Raw genomic sequence first — 24,801 nt, 5'->3', positions numbered from 1 at the left:
ACGGCGGGCGGCGAAACGTCATAGACAGAGCCCTCCCATAGTCAGTGCAGGATGTACATGAGCCAGCCGGATGCAAGTGATAATGGAAAGGTACTGCAGATGTGGTGTTATTTAAATCATCATGATTTATAGTTAGGCAAGTATGTCCATCCAGGACTTGCACTTGGCATAATAGGGACTCGTATGTAGTCTGATAGAGCCTCGCGCGTAGTATGATAGGAAATTAAGAGAAATAAGCTCCACCCAGCCGTATAGCATGCAACTCCATGAATATCCAGATCCGCTTCTTCATATCCATTATATCCTCCAAGTGTATATATCCTTGTCTTTTACCCCAAATCTAAGCATACATCTTCGGAAACCCAATACTCACCGCCTCACCCACATTCTCAGCCAACAAAAACTCCTTGATCCAATTCTTGAACCCCTTTCTAGTCGGGCTCTTGCTCTTCACCCGTCCAACCTCTTTCTGCAGCCCGCCATCACTGCTACCCCCCGAACTCCTCGAGTCCACCTTCTTCGGCATCAACCCCGCAGCATCTTCAGCTCTCGAGGCCCTCGCCTCCCGCGCCTGTCGAAACAACGGATGAACCAGCATCTCGCCATCGCCTCCCCTCGGAAACAAGCGCGGCATGACGAAGCCCGTCGGCGGCGGCACCATCATCATCTTGATATTTTCCTCGCTGAACCCTGCAGCCCGCAGCTCTGCCCGCGCCGTCTCTCGCTCCTCCTCCAGGATCTCGCGGATCCGCTCTTGCCGCTTGCACGCGAAGCATGGGATCTGTTTGCTGGGCTTCTCGCGGTGCTGTTTGTAGCGGGGGCAGGCGCGGGCTGTGTCGGGGGTGCGAGGGGAGGGTGGTTCGATGAGAGAGCAGTATGTACGGTTTAGGAGGCGTGAGTGGGTGCAGTGGCGGTGGCGGGAGAAGGTTTCTCTGCACATTGTAGGGGTATTTATGTGGGGGGGGGCGGGTTGAGGACGCGTTTGATTGGTGAGCGGCTGTGTCGAGATGGCGTGTTATTTGTTATCGGATAGATTGGCGTACTTTGCCAAGAGGGGCGAGATGGGTGTTGAGGTTTGTATCAGGGGGTTTAGTGGTGGAGAGCGTCAGCGCTGTGGGGAGAAGCTGTAGCTTGAAGGGAGAGTAAGGAGAGGACTCATGTTGTAGGCAGTGACTGATTTTTGTCATGAACAACAGTTGTGTGCGATGGGGTAGTGAAGTGAACGGTGAATTGACGCGAGGCTGTAAGCAGTAATGGGTGAAGAGTGAGTTGAGGCATTTGTGCGCACTAATTTGGGTGATTGTTTGGAGTGACTGCCCAAATTACACTTTTATAACACACTAAGCTCTTCAAGACGCTGTTCTACAATCTGTTTACAACACATCCGTATCCTGCGTTGTACTGTAGCATCCAAGGAGGACACAACACTGAATCTGTCCTAATAGTCTCTATACTTGTTGATTTTGAGACCATCACATCTACTTGAGAAATTAAACAGATACCAGCCCCATTTATGCCCCGTTGCTACATAGCCCATGTTGAGTTCCTTTGATAATCCGAATTTACTCCATCGGACACTTTTGCGCGGACCGCCAACCTTGTACCGCTGAACCAAGAAAATGGACTCATCTTTTCAAACACCACGATTCATCCACAACCTTAATACGGTATCTTCGGTAACCACTGTCGAAGTCTGCGGACACATGGCCGAGCCAATACCACGACTTGACGAACAGTGGTGCTCTATACGTGGCGTGATGTTATCCATGACAAGTCAACTTTGGGCAACTTTGTCCAAGTTGCGTGGATCGCAGCAAACAACAAGGCCGAGCCAATGAGTTTGCTTTCCCTACTAAATCGCCTTCCGCTTGCGTTTCTGTGTCAGCCTCGCCACCAGAAAGAGTGGATCTGTACATGGGTACCAGTAAGAAACACACACAACTTAGGTCGGGGCCGCGGAGCAATACAGTCCACCAAGTACATGCTACAGGTTTAGGCAATTATAAGAGAATAATCATAGATTAAAGGCAAGACTTGAGCGACGCTAGGGTTGTGAAACTAACAGTCGCCCGTTGTGTCTTACCGTTTTGGGAAACCCGATTCGATGTGCAATTGCGAGGAGGCGATATGATTGGTTAAGGGGGGATTGCTGTATTACATAATCATCGGAACGGGGACACAGAGAGTCGGAGCGGAGGCATCCTCGGAGATGCCTGGAAAACGGTTCCTGTACCCGCTTTCTGGGTGGAACGGGTTCCTTTCTGTTTATTCCCGTTAGCCCGCGTTATCTCCACAGTGCTGTTCGGGCATGCCAAGATTGTCTTGGCATGGAGGAGTGACTGCGTGAGTATCTGGATATGCAATTCTCCTTGTAGAAAACAGAAGTATAGGCAAGATTAGAAGTCAAAAAAGCAGGGGAAATCCAAAATACCCCCCTCAGACCGGGAAGGCCTGACTCCTGTCCCCCTTTATCACTGTAGTCAACCCTCAAGAATCAACCCTCTCAGCTAAGCAGCCACTGGAGCGGGCCGCGAAACTTCAAAAGCATTACAATCTACAGCTGCATAACAAACTAGTCAAAGATCAGGATCAAATCCCTCATTCACTTCCCAACGAAGTAGTCTTTCATTCCTCCATCGAACACTGTACACTTCACCTCCGAGCCACTCACATCGCTCTCCGTACTTTGAACCCCTACCAAAGTCACATTGCACCATCCTTCCCCCAGCACCACCTCCACGATTTTCCCCTTCAGGCAATCGATCACACCCAGGTGTAGAAAATAGGTCCCATATCGGCGAAGCAAACCGGTGCAATAACGATCAGAGAGAGAGATCACAAGCAAGAAAGACACTAACTATTACGCGGCTGCCGCTCCATAGGTTTGGCAAGAGAAGGCAGGGGAAGGGAGAAGTGGGGTGGGAGGGATGGCGGGGCGTGGCAATATCGGGCCACATGAATAATATTTTGCCCCCAGGGACTGTGTTCAGGAGCATGAGCAGACCACAACTAGGATAAACGAGGGGTATTTTTTGGGTAATGACGAGGGTAGTTTATTACTAGAAGGATTGGGGTTTTTTTGGCTGGGCGATGCCGATGGTAATGCCGGTGGCGATGCCGAAGACGATGCTGATATGGGAGAGGGGGGGGGGTGCTAAGGAGGGTTCGAAAGTGGAGCGGGTACGCACGATGCATTTGGTTTGCAGGATCTCGGCGATCGCCTTGGGTCTAGGGACTTTGCGGTCTAACACCTTTTTGTCTTCTCCTACATTAGTATATCTCCATTGTATCCCAGGTACTGTATGTTGGAGGTTTCCTACGTTTGAGCTTTTGGGGCGAGGAAAACGGTCTGCTCGAAGATGCACGACCTCAGAACCCAACCCCCCGACATAATGCTTGACGAAAAGATTACTCGTAGATAAATGATGGATCATTGGTGCATCACATGCGAACTCTTATTGTCACACAGCCTGTCCTTGGCTTCCAGTCGCTGCGCCCGTCATTAGCGCGAGGAACGGCCCCAGCCTTCCGGACCAGTCATGCGGAGTATGATGTAAGGATTGTCTACCTAGTGCTAGTTACATATAACCGCAGCCAACAAAGAAGGAGCTCGTAACTGAATCACATGGTCACAACATGCTTCTAGTCATACTACTCTCGCAACCTCTTGCTTCCCAACCCCCTTCTTTTGCAAGTTAGAGTGGCACTCTCTTCAATATCGATATCGACTTTCCATCTCTCGTTCCAGCGTGCCTAGGCCCCTCGGCCCCTCGGCATTCATGGCACTCTCCGGGTGACCCAGAATAATGGCCTGTCTGGCGCCGTACACAACTCCGTCGTCGCCATCATCAAGCGGGACGGTCAGATCGCCTTCTCTCTCGCCGCCGCCCTCGCCCTCCCACTTGAGAAACTTGTCAAACGCAGCCGTCCCTCGGACACTGCCCTTTTTGTCGTAAAATTGAATCATACTGCGCATGGCCTCGATCCAGCGCGCGCACTCCTTGCACACGACCATGCCTCTGCTGACATAAGTGCGGCGTGTTGGGCCGGCGCATCTTACAGCTGCGAGCTGGTGGTCGGGCAGGGTGGAGTAGTCTAGCTCAACGGTATAGGTGTAGGAGCCGGAGCTGGAAACCGACGTCCTTGGCACCGATGCGCCCGACCGCCAGGAGCTGGTCGATGCACTGGTGTTGGATCGCGAGAGCTGGCCGCTCAGCGAGAAGAAACGTCGTGTTGACGAACTGCGCTTGGGCGGCGCTGTGGCTGGTGGGGATACTGGTGGAGAGCCCGGTCCGCGGAGGTTGTTCAGCCGCTGGATGGCCTGGTCACATAATGTCCATGGATGTTCATGTGACTCTCCAATGTGCCCGCAGCCGTTATGCTGGCTGTAGTTGTGGTAACACATTGCTGTGGTTTTCTGGGTCCGGCGTGTCTAATTGTCGCCGATGACGTAATGCCGGTATCCGATGCACTTCGTTGTCGCCAAGCAAGGTAGAATCTGCAGGGATCAATGGCGTTGTTCTGCAGTGGAGTGGCCGGTATTTAAGTGAACTGCCGAGCTAAGAAAATGTAGTGTGTGTGAAGGGGGTGATTGTGTGCATGCAAAATGGCCAGTAAATGGCTGCAACCTGGGGATATTTGAATTGTAAAATGTGCCACTTGTGACTCTTAAGCTGATCGTTCGCCAACGCTCCTGTTATGCCCTGGTGCCCTGTTTATCGCCGGGCGGTGAAGCGATACGAGCAAGGATGAAGCTGGTCACGTGCCTCTATCGACGTGGCATAGGGCCAACGTCTGGCTGAGTTGATAGACGCCAGTCTTCCTAGAACGTGGAAGCGCCAGCACTCGGCTTATGCATCCCAAAATTAGACTTCTGCGCAGTGTGGACATCGCAATAGGGGGGTTGCTGTCCAACTGTCCTAGGATGCCTTGTCTTGCGTAGCGCGACAACTGTACTAGCAACGCGCGTCAGTGGTGACAACAATGAAGAGTGAGTTTTCACTCTTCTTATCTTTGAGACAACAAACTGACTGATTTTGCCTTTGTTGGTCATACACAACTCATTGCGCCTGGTGTCGCAATGCCTTGCCCAATGACATCATAGCACTTGGGAGCCGGTAAAAGGCCGGGCTGCATTCCTTCATGACATGGCGGGCTAACCAATTTTGAGTATCTCAACCGTGTCGAGTTGCAAGAGATAAGGGACCCAGGTAAAGATAGTAGGTACAAAGAGCAGGGAAGACGTCATTCAGCATCGCGCAAGAATGTTGGGTTTTGAAGCAACATCCAGACCATTGATGATGCGGGGATTTGCAGACCCTGTTCGAGACATTTGCTGTGGTTGGCGCATAATTGCTCAAAGGCTTCCCTTCTCGTATCAACGATAACCGATCAGTGGCGAAGCTTTTTCTAACTTTCTCCACCAGACCGAGGTCATTGGTCTGCAGCTACGGGGTTTGGCCGTAGGGCCAGCAACATGAAAACATCTCGTATGCTTCCACTTCATGATAAGTTGACCATTCAGAAACGAAGTCTTTTTTGTTGACTGATTCAGAGTGCAATGATAGTTGAGCTCTTGGGCCCTTCATTGCGCGTCGTATGTTGCCTTATGGTACAGATGCGTGAGAAAAGTTTGGGCCGCATCCGACCATGTCACTCCCCTTCCCCACCATTTCAGACCCACCTGGTCCCTGCATAGAAACGGCGATGCACGAAAATTCTAACCAAGATTGTCAATCTAACATTCGGAACTCATAGAGAGCGCCGTTGAGATTCTTTCGTTATGCTTACCAAGCAGTCACACCATGTGGGTTTCAGGAAAGAGCTTTCTAAACTCAATCGCGACATGCATTGGCCAGTCAGGTAGAAGGAATTCTGAGCGCCCATAGCAGAAAAGGATCTGAGACTTTTCTTCTTAACTCATTAGCCCTGTAGGCCTGTTGAGAAGCAACTTACTACCACACTGATCACCAAGGGCCAGGTCTTAGCATGGTGAGGGAGAATGTCGTGGCGCCTGTTGATACCAATACCTCGTCTTGACATTAATGCTTGACGGGCAGCTGACATGATGTAGATCGTTCATGCAGTCATCTCACTGGGTCGTCGAGACGACGTTTGGGCTGATCAGAAGAAGAGATAGGGCACCGCCGTACCGGAAAATAGCTCACTCTCTAGATCAAAGTCGACAATCGTGACTAGTGCAGGACGCAAAACTTACCAGAAGAAATACCATGCTATCTCGAAACACCACAGTCATCACGGGATGAACATCGGGTAGCAAAAATTCCCCTTTTGGGACGACGTAAGCATCGCAATCCGTCCAATGACAGTCGCCTGTTGAACCACACGAGGCGTCATGGCGTGGCTCAGCCAACTGACAAAGCCCAACGCAACAGGAGGGGTAAGCAGGCGCTAGCGATCAAAGCGGTAAATACACATCAGACTTCACAAGTCGGTTGCTAAGTCCATCCAAGAAGATGCACTCGTTTGCGTGCTACGGGTATCTAGATGGCTTTTGAGGTACATGACGACCTGCGGACTTCCACCCGCAGCTGATGCGCTGTCGATAGATTATTTCATACTTCGCTTCCCCGAAATGAATCAGGCCTCCAGTCCAGAAATGTACTTGACGACTATAAAGGATGAGTGAAGGGAAGGCTACAATGGCATTCCACCACATCAACAACAGCCAGTATTGAAGTCCAGCTACTCTAAAAAAATATTCTTCCTATATTGATACATAAGCTATCACCATCTACCACAAAACCCAACCCCTCTATCTACCTCTACCCTCAACCCCCCCCACCAAAAATGGCCCTCCCCATCCGCAAAGTCCTCATACCCACCCACGGCGACCCCTCCGTCGTAACCCTCACCACCACCACCCTCCCAGCCCCCTCACCCACCCAAGTCCAAATCAAAATCCTCTACTCCAGCATGGGCGGCGGCGACATCCTCATGCGCCAAGGCATCTACCCCTTGCAACAAAAAGCGCCTTTAACCCCCGGCTACACACTCATCGGCCGCGTCTCTCAAAACGGTTCTCGCGCTAGAAAGTTTGCACACGGAGCACTAGTAGCGTGTCTCTGCGTGTACGACGGCCAAGCTACATATTCCAACCAGCCCGAGAAATACCTTGTTCCGGTGCCTGAGGGGGTGGATTTGCAACAGGCGGTCGCGCTGGTGCTGGATTGGAGTACGGCATATGGCCTTGCGTACCGGGCTGCGGAGATTGGGCCCGGGAAAAAGGTGTTTATACACGGGCTCAGTGGCAGTGTGGGCTTCGCGCTGCTGACGTTTTGTAAGAGGCAGGGCGCGAGTGTGTATGGGACTGCTGCGGCGCATAATCATGCTGTGGTGCGGGAAGCGGGTGCTACGCCGTTTGTGTATACCGATAAGGAGTGGATGGGGGTAATGAAGGCCATGGGCGGCGCGCATGTGGTGTATGATGCGTTGGGGTTTGCGTCGTGGGATGAGAGTTGGAGTATCTTGTCCTCGGACGGAGGTCATCTGGTGGGGTATGGAGGGAATCTGAATTCGCTGAATGGAGACAAGCCGAGGGGGAATACTTTGCAGATTGCGAAGTTGTTGGCCAAGGGGAAGGTGCCGTTTTGTCCGTATCGGACGTCGTTTTTCTATATTGATAGGGACCAGAAGACGTATAGGCCGGAGTTGGAGGCGTTGTTTGAAATGCTGGCGAAGGGGGAGATTAAGGTGCCGGTGAGGAAGGTGTGGGGGTTGGAGGAGGTGCCCGAGGCGCATCGGGTTTGGGCAAAAGGGCCGGGAGTTGGGGCTGTTGTGGTGAAGGTGGCGGAGGATGGGGCTTAGGTTGTAATAATTAATAACATATCAGTGTAGCTATTATACGCAAATATTCTATTTTAGAGAATTGGCAAGAGGACACTAGACCAGAGCATTCGGATTAATACTGGGATAAGGAAATTGACAGTAAGAGATCCGCGAGCAACTAAAGCACACCCTCGATGAAGAACTCATTCCTCGTTGCCCATCACTGCGCCATCACCTATCAGCATACTCTCCAACGCTCCACCTACGGGGCCTCCTTAACCGCAGGCACAAAGGCCTCCTCACCTCCTCCCATAATAGCCTTCTGATGGATCGGCTTCTGCACAGTTGGCGGTTCCTGAGGCGCAGGCTGAGCCTCCGGGGGCGTAGGCCTCAACCCACTCGTAAAAATCTCATCCGCAATCTCAATGCCCAACGGCACACCTCCAATCGGGAATAAGCCCTCACAACCCTCACGTGTACCTTTGGTTGAGTACCTAACATCTTCCACGTTCTGGAACACAGTCGCACCATTAGCATCGACGGCATAGACGTCCTTTGTTGTCGTGGGGATGAGGATATCGCGGGCAGCAGCTGCATCGAAACGCCAGTGGACACCCAGGAAAATTCGTGAAATGGCGTTTTCGAACATAAGTTCCCAGGCCGAGTTGAAGTGTCGCACGACGCGGGTGCGTACGATACCGGGCTGGTCTTCGATTGGGGCGGTGGGATCGTAGCGTTGGCGTAGGTCACGGCTTAGACCGTTTAGCTCCTCGGATACTACCATGTCGATGGCAATGTTGTCTGGCTCGTCGTCGTTCCATGTTCCTACGCGGCCGTTGTAGTATCTACGCACCATTTGGAACACGGCGCCGCCAAAGGTCGCGTGACCAGACGGGTAGGCAGGGAATGGCGGCTTGAATGGGATGTCGTTTGTGTTTGTGGCGGGCGCGCCGAGTGTGAGCCAGAAAGGATCTCCGTGATCTGGACGCCCGTCCTCACGGACGCCAGATAGTGGGCGCCAGAATTCAAACTCCCATTTTTCCTTCCAGGAGAAGATGCCTGCGTCGGCGCAAGCGACGTTGACGAGGCCAAAGAGACGCGCGAAGTCTGCGTTGTTCACCTCACTGTTTACAAGGTCGTCTTCTTTCTTGTAAGTGACGGCGATACGGCGCACTATCTGGTTGTATTGACGAGGTGGTGTGCCGATGAGGTTTGAGCCGTCATACGCCCAAAATATACCTTGTACTGTCTGGTACGGAGTACGTTTGGTGGAGTTGAGACCAGTGGCGCCTCCCATGGCAATGGCGACGCGGATTGAGTCATCATACTCGGTTGACTCGTCCGTAGCAGATCGTAGTCCTGGCGGGTCAGCAAGGATGTGTTCACTCTGCGTGGCGAAACGTTTCGCAGTCTTTCCGTAGAATGGGGCGTGGTACTGGCGGAATGGTCTCTTAGGCCCATTAGGGTTATTGGGGTCTACTGGGACTAAGACGACAGGGTGGGTAGGCTCATCATTGAATCTGTATCGTCCGGGTGTAGGTTGGTAGCCTTCCTGCGATGCACCTGGTGCATGGAAGAGGAGTGCAAAGAACACATCTGCCACGGCTTCACCAAACAAGAAACTGGCTGAAGCCCGATCGACGCCACCGGGTGCTTCCGCAGCTGATCGGTCAAGAACAAGCCCGAGCTGTGCATAAGCGTTGTCGGAGATGTTGGCAGGCGGCATATCAGGTTTCATGTACAACGAGGAGAGCATTTTGAGAGAAGCCCCAGCCACGGCTTGACGAGCATCATCCGCTCCATTGAGGTCGGGGAGACGGTACGCGGCATCCTCGGCATTGGGCGTGAGAAATGTCAGGATGTCAGCCGAAGGGTTGATAGCAAAATAAGCGTCGTGAATTGCCAAGTGCAACATGCCGAGAGCTCTGGCAGATATGGGTGGTCCCGTCTGAGGACCTCCCACAGTGTGTGTTACACGGTTGAGCTCTAATCCGACATGATTCCAGTAGAGTACGTAATTCGTGTTGTACTCTTCTGGTTCATCGATCCTGGGGAGCGGAATGGGTGTTATTGGCTCCATTGTAAGCGTGCTGGTGTGTGAGATTGTAATGAACTGTTGAATTGCGATGATTGTGATGCAGTTGAAACACAGGAAACCACAGCATATATAGACAATATTGAGTTCTCTCTCTTCCTGAAAGGTCCTAAACAATACCTGTCCTCCAGAATAGCCAACCCACCGCTATCAGGTGAGCTGTTTTCGAGCCACACTGTTACGGAGGACTGTCATCTTCATGTCAGGGGCGCAAGGCAGACACGGGACCACAGCCGTGTCGCAGCGTTGCGGTGAACCATTGTCCTTATTCGAACATTGTGCTAAGTTGTAACCAAGACGTGTCTAGAAGGATCAATTGGGCTGCTCACACTTGGCGTAAACCACATGTGATAAAAAAAATGCTGTCGACTTGTAGGAGCTGAGGTGGCTGAAGCTGACTTGAGTAAATTTTTGATGGTCAGATCTGACGTATTTCTCAGCTGGTAGGGGGCCGCATGACGGTTCTGGGACTTCGCAGCCAATGCGAGCAATTTTGAGCATTTGCATCGAAGGACCTTCGTATTGCGAGGCGCAAAACAGAGGAGGTGAGATGCGACTTTGGCGCCTGCTGATGTTTCATTGGATCGTCTCATGGCTGAGAGAAGGCAGCGAGAGCCAGATCCCCGGGATCCGGTGGTGTAATGATGCGCCAACCCCACAGCCGACAAGGGGCAAGTATAACGCGCAAACGGCGTCGATTGCGTTCACTGTTCTACAAATACCCAGGGTTCGTGAAACCCTACCAATCACATATGCAGTGCAGTAAGTGTGAGAACGCAAATAAATCTCAGATGATGCTGAGGCTGAACACGTACATTCTGGACGACCTTGGACCTGCATCTGCGCTGCATGCATGCAAGCAGCAAATAGCGGGATGATCCCCGTTGCTAAAATGCAGGTCAAAGGTGGGTGTGGGTCTTAGTCTTAATCCGCTGTCTGCCCCACACAATCAATCTACCCCCACGTGGGAAATGTGCTGCTATGCCTCGACCTGTTGCGATTCTATGGTGATCATGTAAGCATGCCGTACTGAGAACACGGCGAATGGCTTTTGCGAAGTCAATTCGTGGTTCCTTTCAATACCCTTGCCCATTTCAGACAACCATGCTGAGACATGGGCCTAGCGAGGAAATGCAGAGCGAGGGGCGGAGGGTGAGACAAGTTCGCTCCTTCAGGGAAGGGGACGTGTGCACCATACAGGTAGGTGGTATGAACGTGACTGGAATGGTGGCGGCTGGGGGACAACAGGTGAGAGGATGAACCACGTAAACAACAAGAGACAATAAATTAGATGGAAAAAAGGACAGATTTCATTCGGACAATATGATCTGCATTTACTTTGGCCTTGCTTACGGGTCAAAAATAGGATATATTGAAACACGCCTACCACTGGCGTGACTGAAGTTGAGTGTTGACACTTCGATGGCAGCCTGGTGACAAGTGCTCGTCTTATTTGGCCTCCTTGAGCAATGCCTCTGCAGTAGCGTCTTTTTGATTCACGCTGCCACTTCTCTCTGCAGGCTTGAGCTTTCCTGCAGGAGGGGCTTCGCCACTGCTCTGGGCGGCATTCTTCAGCCTCTCAGTATCGGCAGGATTGGTGTCCTGCTTCTTCGCATCCTTCTCCTCATCGTCGCTATCCCCAAGACTGAAGGGGTCATGCTCATCGGGTTCTGGATTCGGCGCTACAGATGTCAGAGGCTGCCACTTCTTGCCACCTGACTTTCCCTGGCTCCCCGGGTTGCTGGGTGATGGGTTGCGGTAGAGAGCGTCAACCTCGTCAACGGGACCGCTCTGGGGAGGCGAGACAGGCGTTGGTTTGAAGAGATCGGGGTTAGCATGAGGGCGACTCGAGGATCGCTGCGGCACTGCTATGTGTTAGTGGCGCCGGTGATGTAGAGGCACAGTGGCTTACAGTCGTTGTCCCGCAGTTCCAGCTTGGCGAAGTCGTCGCCAATCACCCGGTTGTCAGCGTCGTAACGGTTGTGGTCTGCCGACCTCCGCTGCTCGGCTGACTTGCGGATACCGTGCATCTGATCCGACTGCGAGGGGCCAAAGTTTTGTCGCTGTTGTGGGGGCGCGGTTCGGCCCGTGTATTGGGGGTTGCCGTACCGATCGTATTCTTCCATTTCGCCGTCGAGCTTCTTGGTGAAGTTGCTGATCCATTTGGTGACTGTCTGCTGCGTCTCCTTGAAGCCTTGCTCAATGTTCTTACGGATCTCGGGGAGGTCGTCTGCAGTTTGTACCGTTAGCCGTCACAGCAGGCGCATAGGGTGCATCCAGGGGCTCACCGTCGAAGAAGCTGTACTCGCGCTCAGGCTCGCCCTGTCGCGGGCGGCTCCCCTGCTGTCGTGGCCGTTGGGGGCCAGAGCCACCCTGGCTCTCGTAGTGCTGGGCGAGTTGCCGCGCAAAAATCTCGTCCTGCTCGAGCTGACTGCGGGGCTGTGGTCGCGGTGGCTGCGGTGGAGGCGCTTCTTCTGCCTTGAAGTTGGGGTCCGACATGCCTGGACCTGTCAGTACACGTCCCCCTCTGGGGCATCGCTAGGCGGCCAACGTACTCAGCAGTGCGTTGAAGGCTGGCTCAACTTTGCCTCCACTGGCAACCAGCACGGCCTTGATGACATTGCTGTCAACGGTAGGGAAAGCCTCGATCAGCGTGTTCTGTGCCTGGACTTGGGGGTCGACGGGCCGGGGGGGCTTCGGGGGAGGAATCTCGGTTGCCTCTTCGTTAAAGCGCACGCCAGGCTTGGGCGACTTGGAGGCAGGAGGTGGTGATCCAGTATGCTCGGCAGCTGAAGCAGCGGGGGCATCGTTGTCGTCGTCAAAGTCGAGCTCACGCGCTGTCGTCGGGCTCTCTGGAGGCTGCAGCAGTTGTATTAGTGGGGGAGAGGCGTCGCAGCATGTCGCTTCCTGCTCACTTTTTCTGTGTTGGCCTTTTCCGCCATTGTTGGGCGCGGCGATATTTGCGTAGTCTGGGAGTGGCGGTGTGTGAGGTTTTGTTGGTACGTATACGCAGATCCGTATGGGTGTATAGATGTATGGGTGTGTATGCACGTATGTTGTATGTCAATATCCAACGGTGCTGCGTGCTCAGGACGGCAGGCTCGACCTTGGACCAATGCCGTGCATGGGACTGTGGCTTGGTAGGTCTCGCCGCCACTGATGACGTTTCGCGCCAAGTGGGGCTTTCCCCCCCGCACTGCACTGCTCTCACCTCCTGTGCACTCCACTACCCAGCATGTAATATACCATACAGACTTGCACAGCCACTTGAAGTTCTGCTTTCTCCAGGAAAAAACAAAGGGAAATCTTCCTCAGTAGATGTGACCTTCCAACCCCGCATTCCGCACTAGCTATCAAGCATCAGCCATCTTTCCCGTTGGTCATATATTCAACACATACACCCCCCCTCGAATATTTCTATTGGGCCAGCTTCCCCATGGCCCACCCCCAAAGGTGAAACCATGACAGCACACGGCGACAAGAATGTGTGTAACAGCATTTCAAAGTATTGAAATTGTTGCCAGATTCCAAGTCAATTGTCCCAGCCATGAGATGGTATCCTTCTGTTCAACTGAGACCTCAACCTCTTTCATAGGTCAAAATAGACACTTTCGCATCGTCTTTTGGAACATCGAAGCATGCCCTGGGCTGTTTACATGACCTCAACTCAACATCGCTGAAGCAACTTGCTAAACGTATCCAGTATGGTTGCTATCACAATGCTCGATAGAGTTTACAAGTCTATTCAGCATAGACACAGCTCAAACTCAGCGAAGGATGGGGATGGAAACAGGCGTGCCATTATGATATCAACATGGCTGGCTTGTTTGGTTACGGCAAAGAGTACCGCGTTACGGCTGGTACGCAGGCAGCGGAAGAGCCGGGTTCCCACAGTGTAAATCTCCGAATATCAAATGTTTAGGTTTCCAGGAACATAACTGACGAACGCGGGCAGGACCATGCATTGCGCCATGTTGCGCCTGCATACAGTTCTTCTTTAGAGTATTCTAGAGCTGAGGCGTCCAACGCCATCGATGTAAGACCCTCGAGTACTATATACAGATCGGCGGGGCGAAGCTTTTGCTAGCTTGGACAGAGACGAGTGGGTGGTTGGCTATGTTGGATTATCTTACGATGATGCTGGTCAATGGGTCGCCACACATTTCGCTTTTTGGCTCGCGGATGATAATCAAGGTTCAGGCGGAGCGCCCCGAATAAGCCATGGGAAAGCTCAATGAGAACAAGGGCCGATTCAATGAAGCTAGAGCGTGATAGCGGATACAGTAAGCGACCGACTTGTATAGTAGTGGCAGATGACCGACTCGCCCAGACCTTATCAGAAACTTCACGTGTGATGCACTCGTACGTGATGGTCTTCCATAGTGCCTAAGGCATACAACACGGCGTAGAGGCTGAATTCTCCCCGGTTCACGATCTGCTGTGGTCAGGGCTAGTCACAGCTCCATGACAAGTCTCCACCCAACACCTGTCTCCAGTCTTGTCTGCAGGGTTTTTTTCTTTCTCCGTAGATGCGGATGTGCAACACGGCTTCTCCATCTCGGCTCCACATCACCAACTCATCACAAACCACATACTTACTACAAACAGCCTTAGTGTATGTGTGCTAAGTATGCATGCCCGCCAACTGCACGCATGTCTGCATCCGTATTCTGCCCTACGGACACGAAACAGCAAGGTGACAAGAGGACTCTATGCCGACCAAGACGCGTCACTGGTCCTGTTAGCGCAGCCATTCTCGTGTCTGCGATCTAGAAGGCATTCGAGAGAAATACAGATGTAGGTTTTGCTTAGGGTCATTCTCCTTATTCTATAGATTTGCGGGTCTGAGTAACGCTAAGTGGCTAAGCACAATACCATTACAGAAATGGTGTGGAGTAACTTTTCCCTCCATCTTCCAGTGCGAGCTTGATGCTGCCGCCAGCCGGCTCCTCCGTGCCTGGGCGGAAGCGTGTTTCACGCGCACCCATGTTCCTTGTGGACGCATTTGGCCGGCCTTACACCTCCAGCAACCTTAGGCATGCGCTAGTCGCCTTGTTCCGTATGTACATTTGCTTCTACTCTATTCAACAGCCTGGAGAAACCTGCCATAGTGGGTCACGTCTCCATATTACAGCCCCTGACTGCTTTCTTTGCCGAGCGTAGAACCGAACTGATGGATAGTGACAACAGCACTTTACCCACATTCTCGGATGGCGCGCATGCATCTCGTCGATCACATGTGCCCACACCACATGGCTACTTACTTGCTATATACACACGTGTATGTACCAGTACATAGGGTACTACATATGTATCCTAACCTACGCTCAGACTCAAGCCTGCGCCGACCGTTTGCCGGTATGGGCCACCAAAATCCTCTGGCCGATTATGTCGCGCGGCTCCCAACAGCAACTTGCCCAAATGGCAACATTTGCTGCCAGGCACGCTCATCTCCTCGAGCCCACCGTCGACCTCCCACAACCAAGTTTTGTGCGAACCAAACTTAGGCTTCCGCAGAGCATGGATGTCAAGCTAATTGTCGGTCGCGGAGATCTCGCCGCACCTACCAACCAGGCCGCTAGCAGCTAGACAACAGCAGCCCTTTCACAAGCCACCGCAAATTTGTCTACTTACTACTATGATGCTGGTACCGGGGCGCGCGCTATCCTCTTGGACTGTGCTCTCTGAGCCGCTACGCGTGTCATAACCGAACACTCAGCCCTGGGTCTTTTCTCCGCTGTGGGTTATGGTAATGCACGCTTGGGATTCGTCTTGATTGCGAAAACTTCATATCCTAGACAGAAACACTATGCTTTGGCTAGTGACACGCATGCTGGACCATTTGCAACGGCGATTCTCACTGATCCGCAAACTTTGTAAATCCCCCGCAAACGGGATGCCCTTCCTCTTCCCCCATCCCAGCTTGGTTTGTTGCAGGGCCACGCTAATCGGATGGGATCCGTGCCGAGCGCAGGTTGAGCGAGGCACTTTCACCGAAAACGTCTAAACCATCGGAGCTGTCGCAAGACGACCGCCACGATTAACGAAAGGATCAACCGTTGGGCTCCATCGAATCCACACATGTAACAGTCCAGGCCAATCGAGATAGCTGCTGCTCCAGCTCTTAGCGTGCATACGACAGCGTGGAACCTTATACTGACTCGATAGTTTCCAAAGTCGCCGCTTCATCTCCTGCGTCCTACTAGTTGCCGCTGTGATGGAACCTAGTCCTAGAGGAGACTTGGCGGACCCTTTGCCATCTGCCCTGCCAGCTTCTCTTATCACACATCCATCGGATATATCTGGTATCCTGCTGGCAAGCGAGCTCTCAGCTCTTCAAGTCGTTCTCTCGGCTATTCACCCCCGATACCCCACACCATGAACCGTGAATTCCGGGATAATCCGTCGTTCAAGGCCTGGGGTCCCTTCATCTCACCAAACTACCACAATGAGGCCATCACAAGATCTGACATTGTCATCGCCTCCACAGTATGGGCGCTCACGTTGGTCAACATCATCATCGCCTCCTTTCTGGCCGTCAGACAAACCAAGGAATCCCGAGCCCCCCTCAAGAGTATATACATCTGGATGATATGGTTGGAAATGGCCGTCTGTTTTGTCATGGGACTCGAGTGCTATCTGCATCTGCTCAAGTTCATCAGTCCAAGTATGTATCGTGTGGTTCTGTGGTTGAAGATTGTCTGCTGACAGTTGACCAGGTTTCGCCTTTTACTTCACCATCCTGTTCTGGTGGTGTATTCAGGTTCAGCTGCTGCTGCAAATTATCATCAACCGTATTCGTGTCATTGTACCGGATCGCAACCGTGGAAGATGGATCATGATCGCAACAGCTACATTCGTCACAGCAATCAACATCAGTGTGTTTAACATCTGGATTCCCGCCCGGTTACAGATCAACTCCACGTAAGTTGTCACCCGACTCATGCATCTTGTCCTCCATGACTCTTGGTTTCGAGTCTCAAGATTCAGAGCTAATGCCAAGAAAGATATCACATTGCCAACGAATACTGGGATCGTATCGAAAAGGGTCTCTACCTGCTTGTCGACGCCATACTCAACTGGTTCTTCTTGAAGACTGTCAAGGAAAACCTTATCAAGAACGGTCTCACCAAATACAACTCGCTCGTGCGCTTCAACCAGAAAATTGTCGTCCTCTCGCTGCTCATGGACGTCATGATTATTGGCGCTATGTCGATCCCGAACTCCTTTGTGTAAGTCTACTTTTCGCTTCATATAGAAAAGTCAATATATTAATACCGCATTGCAACAGCTACATCCAATTTCACCCGCTCGCCTACATGGTCAAACTCAACATCGAAATGACCATGGCCAACCTCATCAAGCGCATCGCAATCTCCACCTCGCGCAAGACGGGCATGCACTCGATGGCCCAAGAATTCCGCTCCTCCTCCGAACTCTCCACCGGCCACAACACGGGCAGCGCCTACCACCGCACACAGCGCGCCTCGGTGCACGAGCTCTCGAGCTTCGTCAGCTGCGACGCCGACACCAAAACCGGCGACCGAGACCGCATCGTCAGCTTCGCGCCCGTCGGCAACCAAATCAAGAAGACGCGCGAAGTCATCATCCGCAGCGAGGTCAACCCCTACTTCCAAAAAGACGGCACAGAAGTCGAGGTCACTAGCGGTGGCGGCGCCCTGCATCACCGCACTAAATCCGGCAGTGGCGTCGTCGTCGAGGAACGTGTTGTTGCGCGCCGCAAGAGCATGGACAGTATAGCTGAGGGCAACGAGAGCATGAAGAGCACCGATGCGAATAGCAAGAAGCCTGATGATAGCGACGATGAGACGGCGCTTGTGGGGAATAAGGCGTGGTGGCCCCGTGTGGAAGAGTAGTTTGTACCTTTCACACGTATGCGCCCGTTCCACCTTCCCCCAACCCTCCTTTTTTCTCTCGCTCTCTCACTTTCTCTTGACTGTTTAGACTAAAAGAAAAATCATTTGCATCATATCCTTTCTTTATTTTTACTTGGCTCATGACCAGATTTATGTTTTTATTTACGTATGTATGTTTCGCTAATTTCTATTGAATTATCGCAAATGAAGAGTGTGGGAACTGGAATCTCTGTATATACCCTGTCTTTCTTTTCTTTTTTGGGTTCGAACGCCTTTTGGGCCTGTGTATACAGATAGACTTACATACGAAGCTACGTAAACTCTCTCTCTCTTTTTCTCTCCCTCTCCGCGGTATCGTGATTCGCTCCTGCGTACTTGTTCTCCATGTTTCTTCTTTCGCATGCACCCCCCAGCCTGTCTTTCTGTCTGACTGTTTCCCTGCATCAGTACGTATACCTGCGTTTCCTCTTAACAAGTACCCCTCATAAGAAGATGAATATACCCAAGTAATCCGGCATCGTGAAACATTCACCCCCGCATCGCCTCCTCTTCTCCCCTCTTTTCTCTACGCACATCTTGTATCCTGCGTCGCCGTCCTCCTCCCCTTCCTCTATCATCATCTCTTATTTTCCTCTAACTTTCCCGACTCGAACCAAACTATCATCTTTATGGGGAGCTGAGGCATATTTGTTGCTCGGTATATGGTTCGATGTCCGCTCGTATCTCGACTCCGAGACGGGGAACCAACTCTCCCCCCTCCCATCGGCCCGCAGATCCCTGGTTCGCGATTCCGAAGGTTCCGCTGCGGCGCGCGTGGGCGATTGCGTGTTCTGTGCGGGGGTTACAATCGAGGAGAGGGACAGGGGCAGGTGCGCCGGGTGGGTGAAGGGGTGTGTTTTGGATGGGCTGGGGGATGGTGATCGGATAGGTAGGGGTGTGAGGTTGGATGGTTCCGTTGTATGGATGGACAAATGGATGAAATGGGGTTGGTGTGGTGGTTGGGGTTGCAAGGGGTAAAAGGGGACGGTAGGGCTGAGTGGCTTGCCTTAACTTTTGTGAATGGGTTGATGTGGTAAGAGCTAAAGGGATTTAGTGTTCTGATGTATCGTGTTAGATTTTAGTTTTGCAATGTTTGCAAGATTGACGTTACTAGAAGAAAACGCACGGTTGATATTGAAAGTAATAGATTTTTGCTTCGAATTTTGCTGTGGTCATTCTGGAAGTTGGTGTTAAGGATCCCAGATTCTGCAGTTGGAGATTCTCACTGATTCAGAACAGACAGTGGTGTTGCGCTGAGAGGTATGAGCGATGCTACGACCTCTGTTTCGACAATATCTCGAGGAATACTGCGAGAGGGTCGAAACTTTACCAGTTGTATCTATTCTTTGGCAATGCAATTGATAAGCCAAACGCATATTAATTCCGCCAGTATCATTGTGGTAATGGATCGACTTCCTCTTTTCGGTAGGAAAGTTCCACTCCACACTCTAAACCCTGAACATGTAGGGCTAATCTTCTTCGTTGACTATATTGGATTTCAGAAAATCGACAGATCAACTGAATATACCGAAAAATACTGAAGTGGAATTTCTCGGTATCATGTCGTGCATGTGTGAGCTTCTTAGTCGAGTTTGAGCAGGATCTGCGTAGAGCAATGAATCTTAGCCCCAAGACATTGGCCAATGTTAGAACTAACCACTTTTGCCTAAAACTATTGAATATATATTCTTTCACAAGTTAAATAAGATGGCCATAGGGTGTGATCGTATCGTTGTATAAGTGAGGCTTGCTGGCAGCCAGCTGAAAAGGTAAGTTCAAGGATTGGCGTCGACGAGTCAGACCCATGGTGTTCCGTAGGCCTGTCTGAAAATTCGCCCGAGAATCCTTGACGTTTCCCCAGACTGGCAGTTCTGTTGACAGGTTCGTCACCACATAGTAGTATCGGCCGTAAGCCACTCGCACTGATGCGTAATGTCCATGACTCCTTATGCTGGGTACGTATACTTAGGTACGCCCCACTTTAGTTATACCCTGCTGCCAAATTGCACTGACCGAAAAAAATACGCCACATCAATCAAGCTCGTACTTGTTATCGTCCAGCGTGGTATGGCCGCAACCCAGGCTCCCTGCCTGGACCATGGGATGGTCGAAGCGCCATATCGGATTGGTTCGCGCCCCGAAATCGAAAATTTCGGTCAAATGGCGTGCCGACAATACAATTAGCCTTACTACACAGTAGTAGGCAATGATCAAGTTTTTTGTACCATTGGAATCTGGCTGAGCTTGCGTAATAAGTGGAGTGGGGATCGTTTGGGGGTGTTTTGCGATGGGCAAGGGGCTTGCTTACGTGAGACCAAGGGCTGCCGGAACCCTGGTGTTTGATCCTCAGCGCTACGCAGATGATCGGCAGGATACCGTCCCAGGGACATTCCAAGTCGATGCCTGGAAGAACATGACCTTTGTACCTCTTTTCCCTTGGTCCCGTTTGAGCGATTGGTCCAGGACAGAGTCCCAACTTGGGGTGTGCGGTGTTCGGAGTGCGGTGCGGGGTATGGCGGGCCAGGCTAGGGCCAAAGGCAGTGAGACAGCTATTGTCTCCACGGAGGCCATGCGCTGCCCCTCCATCCCCGCACATTCTCTCCAAAGAAGGTTTGGCGACTATGACTTTTACATACTGCCTATTCCTCTTTCGACACTACACCCAGCAATTAGACGCGTCTACGGGTTGTACCAAGATGGGATACCGAACTGACTTTACCAGCTGACTACACTTCTTCTGGCTTTTAACCTTCATCAGCCTGCGTATTGTCTCGTCACCGCAACTCGCTCATTCTCATCACATCAATCTTAAAGCATTCGCTTCAACATCCTCCGCACTAAACACACCGACGTCATGGGTGTAGGTGACGCATCCATCCCCTCGAGCGAGCGCCCTGAGCTTGGGTCTGTCAATCTTCCATTGGGTGCATTTCCAGCCTCGTCAACCAGCCAGTCTGTCGATGCTGCCAAGATCGCCGACGAGGTCGTTGCCCGCTTCAACAATGCTATTTCGAAGAAAGACTATGCAGCTGTCGCGGACCTTTTCTGCAAGGAGAATAGCTACTGGAGAGATCATTTGGCTCTTTCTTGGGAACTCCGGACAGTAAAGGGTAGCTCGGGCATCAAAGCATATCTAGACTCTAGCAAAGTCCAATTGACAAAACTCCAAGTCAGCAAGAGCTCCGAGTTTCGAGCCCCAAAGTTTGGTGCGATAGACCTCCTCGGTGAAGTCAGGGGCGTCAACTTTTTTGTGAATTTCGAGACGAGCATTGGTCGCGGCGAAGGTGTAATGAACCTGGCTGATGACAATGGGCAATGGAGAATCTTTACGCTCTATACTTTGCTACAGGAGCTCAAGGGCCACGAGGAGCCTCTCAATCATCGCAGAACCAAGGGCGTAAAGCATGGTGGTGACCCCAACAGGAAGACCTGGAAAGAGATGCGGGATGCGGAAAGAGAAGGCATTGACCCTACAGTACTCATCTTGGGAGCTGGGCAGGGTGGGCTTACAGTCGCTGCACGACTGAAAATGCTTGGCGTACCCGCATTGATGATCGACCAGAACGAAAGGGTGGGTGACAACTGGCGCAAGCGCTATCGGCAACTTGTACTACACGATCCAGTATGGTATGACCACCTACCATATGTGCCTTTCCCTGCGCATTGGCCAGTATTCACACCCAAAGATAAGCTTGCCGAGTTCTTTGAAGCGTACGTAACCCTTCTTGAGCTCAACGTTTGGACTTCCACAACTATCAAGTCAACTTCGTGGGATGAGGGTAAGAAGCAGTGGGCGGTGACGGTCGAGCGCCGAAAATCGGACGGGAGCACTGAAACGCGGACACTGCACCCGCGACATATTGTGCAGGCGACTGGCCATTCGGGCGAGAAGAACTTTCCCAAGATAAAGGGCATGGAAAGCTTCAAAGGTGACCGCCTATGTCACAGCTCTGAGCACCCAGGCGCGAATCCAGAGTCAAAGGGCAAGAAAGCGATAGTCGTGGGAAGCTGCAACTCTGGTCATGACATCGCACAAGACTTCTTCGAAAAGGGCTACGATGTGACTATGGTTCAACGTAGTACAACATGCGTGGTTACCTCCAGCTCTATAACTGATATCGCAAACAAGGGCCTCTACGACCAAGACTCACCACCTGTCGATGATGCCGATCTTACCTTTTGGAGTATGCCAAGCGCATTGTTGAAATTGATACAAACCAAGGTCACTGCAATCTCAGCCCATGCTGACAAGGAAATTCTTGATGGTCTTCGTAAAGCTGGCTTCGGCCTGGATAAAGGACCGATGGACTCAGGCTTGCTTATGAAGTACTTCCAGCGCGGTGGCGGCTATTACATCGATGTCGGTGCATCTCAATTGATTATTGATGGTAAGATCAAGATCAAGCAGGGCCAGGAGATTTCTCAAATCCTACCTAACGGCATTGAGTTTGCTGATGGCGATAAGTTGGAAGCTGACGAGATTGTGTTCGCAACCGGGTATCAGAACATGCGTACCCAGGCACGAAAGATTTTTGGTGATGAAGTCGCGGACCGTGTGAATGATGTTTGGGGCTTCAACGAAGAGGGTGAGTTCCGGACCATGTGGCAGAAGAGCGGGCACCCCGGTTTGTGGTTCATGGGCGGCAATCTTGCTCTGTCTCGTTACTACAGCAGGATCTTGGCATTGCAGATCAAGGCTATCGAGGAGGGGATTGCAGGTGCTTCGGGGTCAGCTGCAAAGGCAAACCTATAGATTTATAGTGTCTCTTAGACCATACATAATCCAAGACTTGCTAGAAGTTTCAACACGCCATCCGCAGTGGTGCTTGTCCCTCTGAATTTTACCTATTTGTCACCTAGCGCGGGGCACAACTCCACTTCCAGGCATCTCGATACGCACAAGCTCCGAATCTTCGCAAGCCATCACGTCATTGGAACGCTTATGTTCATCCATTTGTATCTTTTTCAGTCGAACAGAAGAACATACATAATACCATCTTATTAATCTCATCCACGTTTCCGTGTTGAATCCATGTCGTCCAAACCCCAAGTTGTCCTGGTCGTCGGCGGAACCTCCGGAATCGGGTATGCAATAACGCAAACCATACTTTCGGGCCCATATCTCCCGCTCAACACCAAAGTAGTAGCATTCGGCCTCATCGACTCGAGCATAAAACTCGAGTTTACAAAGCAGCAGAGAGAGCGGCTGCGCATTGTCGAGGGCGATGTGACGGTGGCTGAGGACCGGGAGCTGGCGATGCGAACATGCTTCAATGTGTTTGGTGGCCTCGACACTTTGGTCTACTGCGCGGGAATCATTACGCCGATTCAACGGCTGGAAAAGCTGGACATTGAGGCTGCGAAGCGGAGTTTTGATGTCAATGTTTTTGGGGCTATGAGTATGGTACGTCTTATCTTGATCTTCTTTACCTTTTCCGTAAAATCAATTTGAGCGATTACACTTGCTAAAAAAAAAGGGAAATAGGTTCAACTTGTGCTTCCACATCTTCGTGCTTCCAAGGCATCTCACCCCCATAATTATGGGCGTGGAAAAGTCATCATCCTTTCTTCAGCCTGCGATAGCGCAGTGTCGTATCACGGCTGGATGCCCTACAGCACAACTAAAGCTGCACTCACACGCTTCATTTCATGTCTCGCACATGAAGAGCCCCTTCTCAGCGTTCAGGGTGTGTATCCAAAGCTGACGCGGACGAAGATGATTGATGGGCTGGTCGAAGGCAAGTACAGAGGAGTAATGGCAGATCATGAGATTGAGAGATTCAGAATTTGGGATGATATGGGGGATGAGATAGTGGAGCCGCCTGAGTTGTGTGGAGATGCTGTTGCGAAGTTGGCGCTTGGGTTGTTTGAGGGTGGGAAGAGCGGAGAGACTTTGTATTATGATGAGCATGTTCCGAGCAAGATTGCGGGAACGTGAGTTACGTGGAATTCCGGGAAACTCTTTCTTTTATTCTGGAGTAAACTCATATACCAATCTACTTCTTCTTTATATCGTTGTCGCTTTGATACTTGTTGACGCGTGGGGTTTGATGGAATAAGACGGTTGATAACTATTTTGGAAAATAGTGTGAACAGCAGGCCACGAAGGATCTAGAGATGATACTGGATATAAGGTGGAACTATAGTGATAGTGGAGCATAAAAGGCATATTAAGATTGCGCATCAAATTACCCGATTAAGTCAGACAATATGGGAACGGGGAAAGGAAATCTGAGATAGTGCAAGGCAAGTCACGTGGCTGCCAAGAGGGTCAAGGGGATAAGGGGATGATTTTCGCAGGGGTTTGGAACATCACTGACATCCCCCAACCGCCTGATCTACAGCACTACCACGAATGCCCTTACTACTGCATAGATTTGTTACCCAAAGCTGAGGTACTGGCTTCCGATGATGGCAAATGAAGTCAGAAGTCACTTCAAGTTCCCCCAGCTACCTGGAACTCAACAAAGAATTCTTGTGACCATCACGATAGCAAACTTGTCAAGCACATATATGTAAAATCAATTGCATTGCTAATCATCCAATCTAGAGCATAAAACAAACAGGTAACAATCTATGGTTAAGAAGATGCGCTCAGCGACATACCCGACACGATTGGCACTGCCCCGTTCTGGGTCCAGCTTCACCACTGATAGCCGTATACCTAGGCTTGTGGTTGGCCTTGGCCCTGACCCTGGACAGCTCCACCGATCTGAATGATATCAGCAAAACCACCAAGACCATCACCGAGTCCACCGAGGACCTTGCCAATCTTGTGGCCGCGGCCGGGCTGAGGATCACGCTTCTGGTTCTGGCCTTGAACAGCTCCTCCAATGACGCCAAGGTCGATGGCACCGCCGACAACACCGCCAATACCCTCAAGAACGTTGCCAATAATGCGACCCTTGCTGCGCTGAGGATCACGCTTCTGGTTCTGGCCTTGAACAGCTCCTCCAATGATGCCCAGGTCGATAGCACCGCCGACACCACCGCCAATACCCT

General features: G+C 51.5%; 11 protein-coding genes across 11 annotated transcripts in view; 6 read left to right on the top strand and 5 right to left on the bottom strand.

Annotated features, from left to right (window-relative positions):
* Window positions 1-340: 340 nt before the first annotated feature.
* On the bottom strand, window positions 341-940 carry COCMIDRAFT_40133 (uncharacterized protein; the record flags this gene model as incomplete). The annotated part of the gene is made up of 1 exon (XM_007693570.1): window positions 341-940. One exon carries the CDS (start codon window positions 938-940, stop codon window positions 341-343), a length of 600 nt encoding a protein of 199 aa, XP_007691760.1.
* A 2,772-nt stretch (window positions 941-3,712) lies between these two features.
* On the bottom strand, window positions 3,713-4,405 carry COCMIDRAFT_40132 (uncharacterized protein; the record flags this gene model as incomplete). Its single annotated transcript, XM_007693569.1, has 1 exon — window positions 3,713-4,405. The coding sequence occupies one exon, from the start codon at window positions 4,403-4,405 to the stop codon at window positions 3,713-3,715; it is 693 nt and encodes a 230-aa protein (XP_007691759.1).
* A 2,405-nt stretch (window positions 4,406-6,810) lies between these two features.
* COCMIDRAFT_40131 (uncharacterized protein) lies at window positions 6,811-7,827 on the top strand (the record flags this gene model as incomplete). Its single annotated transcript, XM_007693568.1, has 1 exon — window positions 6,811-7,827. One exon carries the CDS (start codon window positions 6,811-6,813, stop codon window positions 7,825-7,827), a length of 1,017 nt encoding a protein of 338 aa, XP_007691758.1.
* A 223-nt stretch (window positions 7,828-8,050) lies between these two features.
* COCMIDRAFT_29537 (uncharacterized protein) lies at window positions 8,051-9,868 on the bottom strand (the record flags this gene model as incomplete). Its single annotated transcript, XM_007693558.1, has 1 exon — window positions 8,051-9,868. One exon carries the CDS (start codon window positions 9,866-9,868, stop codon window positions 8,051-8,053), a length of 1,818 nt encoding a protein of 605 aa, XP_007691748.1.
* Window positions 9,869-10,987: 1,119 nt separating this feature from the next.
* Window positions 10,988-11,143, top strand: COCMIDRAFT_105441 (uncharacterized protein; the record flags this gene model as incomplete). The annotated part of the gene is made up of 1 exon (XM_007693574.1): window positions 10,988-11,143. One exon carries the CDS (start codon window positions 10,988-10,990, stop codon window positions 11,141-11,143), a length of 156 nt encoding a protein of 51 aa, XP_007691764.1.
* Window positions 11,144-11,332: 189 nt separating this feature from the next.
* On the bottom strand, window positions 11,333-12,825 carry COCMIDRAFT_105414 (uncharacterized protein; the record flags this gene model as incomplete). Its single annotated transcript, XM_007693573.1, has 5 exons — window positions 11,333-11,751; window positions 11,796-12,113; window positions 12,172-12,384; window positions 12,439-12,742; window positions 12,799-12,825. The coding sequence occupies 5 exons, from the start codon at window positions 12,823-12,825 to the stop codon at window positions 11,333-11,335; spliced, it is 1,281 nt and encodes a 426-aa protein (XP_007691763.1).
* Window positions 12,826-13,697: 872 nt separating this feature from the next.
* COCMIDRAFT_8598 (uncharacterized protein) lies at window positions 13,698-15,472 on the top strand (the record flags this gene model as incomplete). Its single annotated transcript, XM_007693556.1, has 3 exons — window positions 13,698-13,778; window positions 13,839-13,919; window positions 15,215-15,472. The coding sequence occupies 3 exons, from the start codon at window positions 13,698-13,700 to the stop codon at window positions 15,470-15,472; spliced, it is 420 nt and encodes a 139-aa protein (XP_007691746.1).
* Window positions 15,473-16,261: 789 nt separating this feature from the next.
* COCMIDRAFT_40128 (uncharacterized protein) lies at window positions 16,262-17,760 on the top strand (the record flags this gene model as incomplete). The annotated part of the gene is made up of 4 exons (XM_007693567.1): window positions 16,262-16,550; window positions 16,603-16,807; window positions 16,891-17,115; window positions 17,175-17,760. The coding sequence occupies 4 exons, from the start codon at window positions 16,262-16,264 to the stop codon at window positions 17,758-17,760; spliced, it is 1,305 nt and encodes a 434-aa protein (XP_007691757.1).
* Window positions 17,761-20,653: 2,893 nt separating this feature from the next.
* Window positions 20,654-22,552, top strand: COCMIDRAFT_105394 (uncharacterized protein; the record flags this gene model as incomplete). Its single annotated transcript, XM_007693572.1, has 1 exon — window positions 20,654-22,552. One exon carries the CDS (start codon window positions 20,654-20,656, stop codon window positions 22,550-22,552), a length of 1,899 nt encoding a protein of 632 aa, XP_007691762.1.
* Window positions 22,553-22,831: 279 nt separating this feature from the next.
* Window positions 22,832-23,737, top strand: COCMIDRAFT_8595 (uncharacterized protein; the record flags this gene model as incomplete). Its single annotated transcript, XM_007693555.1, has 2 exons — window positions 22,832-23,203; window positions 23,285-23,737. 2 exons carry the CDS (start codon window positions 22,832-22,834, stop codon window positions 23,735-23,737), a joined length of 825 nt encoding a protein of 274 aa, XP_007691745.1.
* Window positions 23,738-24,463: 726 nt separating this feature from the next.
* COCMIDRAFT_40125 (uncharacterized protein) overlaps window positions 24,464-24,801 on the bottom strand; it is a gene marked incomplete at both ends in the record, with an annotated part of 2,122 nt that continues 1,784 nt past the window's right edge. Inside the window, one exon of the mRNA XM_007693566.1 lies at window positions 24,464-24,733. Within this exon, the coding sequence (XP_007691756.1) occupies window positions 24,464-24,733 (270 nt within the window). The remainder of the gene's footprint in view (window positions 24,734-24,801) is intronic.

Source organism: Bipolaris oryzae, assembly GCF_000523455.1.
Source record: "Bipolaris oryzae ATCC 44560 unplaced genomic scaffold scaffold_171, whole genome shotgun sequence".
Taxonomy (NCBI): domain Eukaryota; kingdom Fungi; phylum Ascomycota; class Dothideomycetes; order Pleosporales; family Pleosporaceae; genus Bipolaris; species Bipolaris oryzae.
The sequence above is the reverse complement of the archived record's forward strand: the minus strand, read 5'-3'. Positions and strand labels throughout refer to the sequence as shown.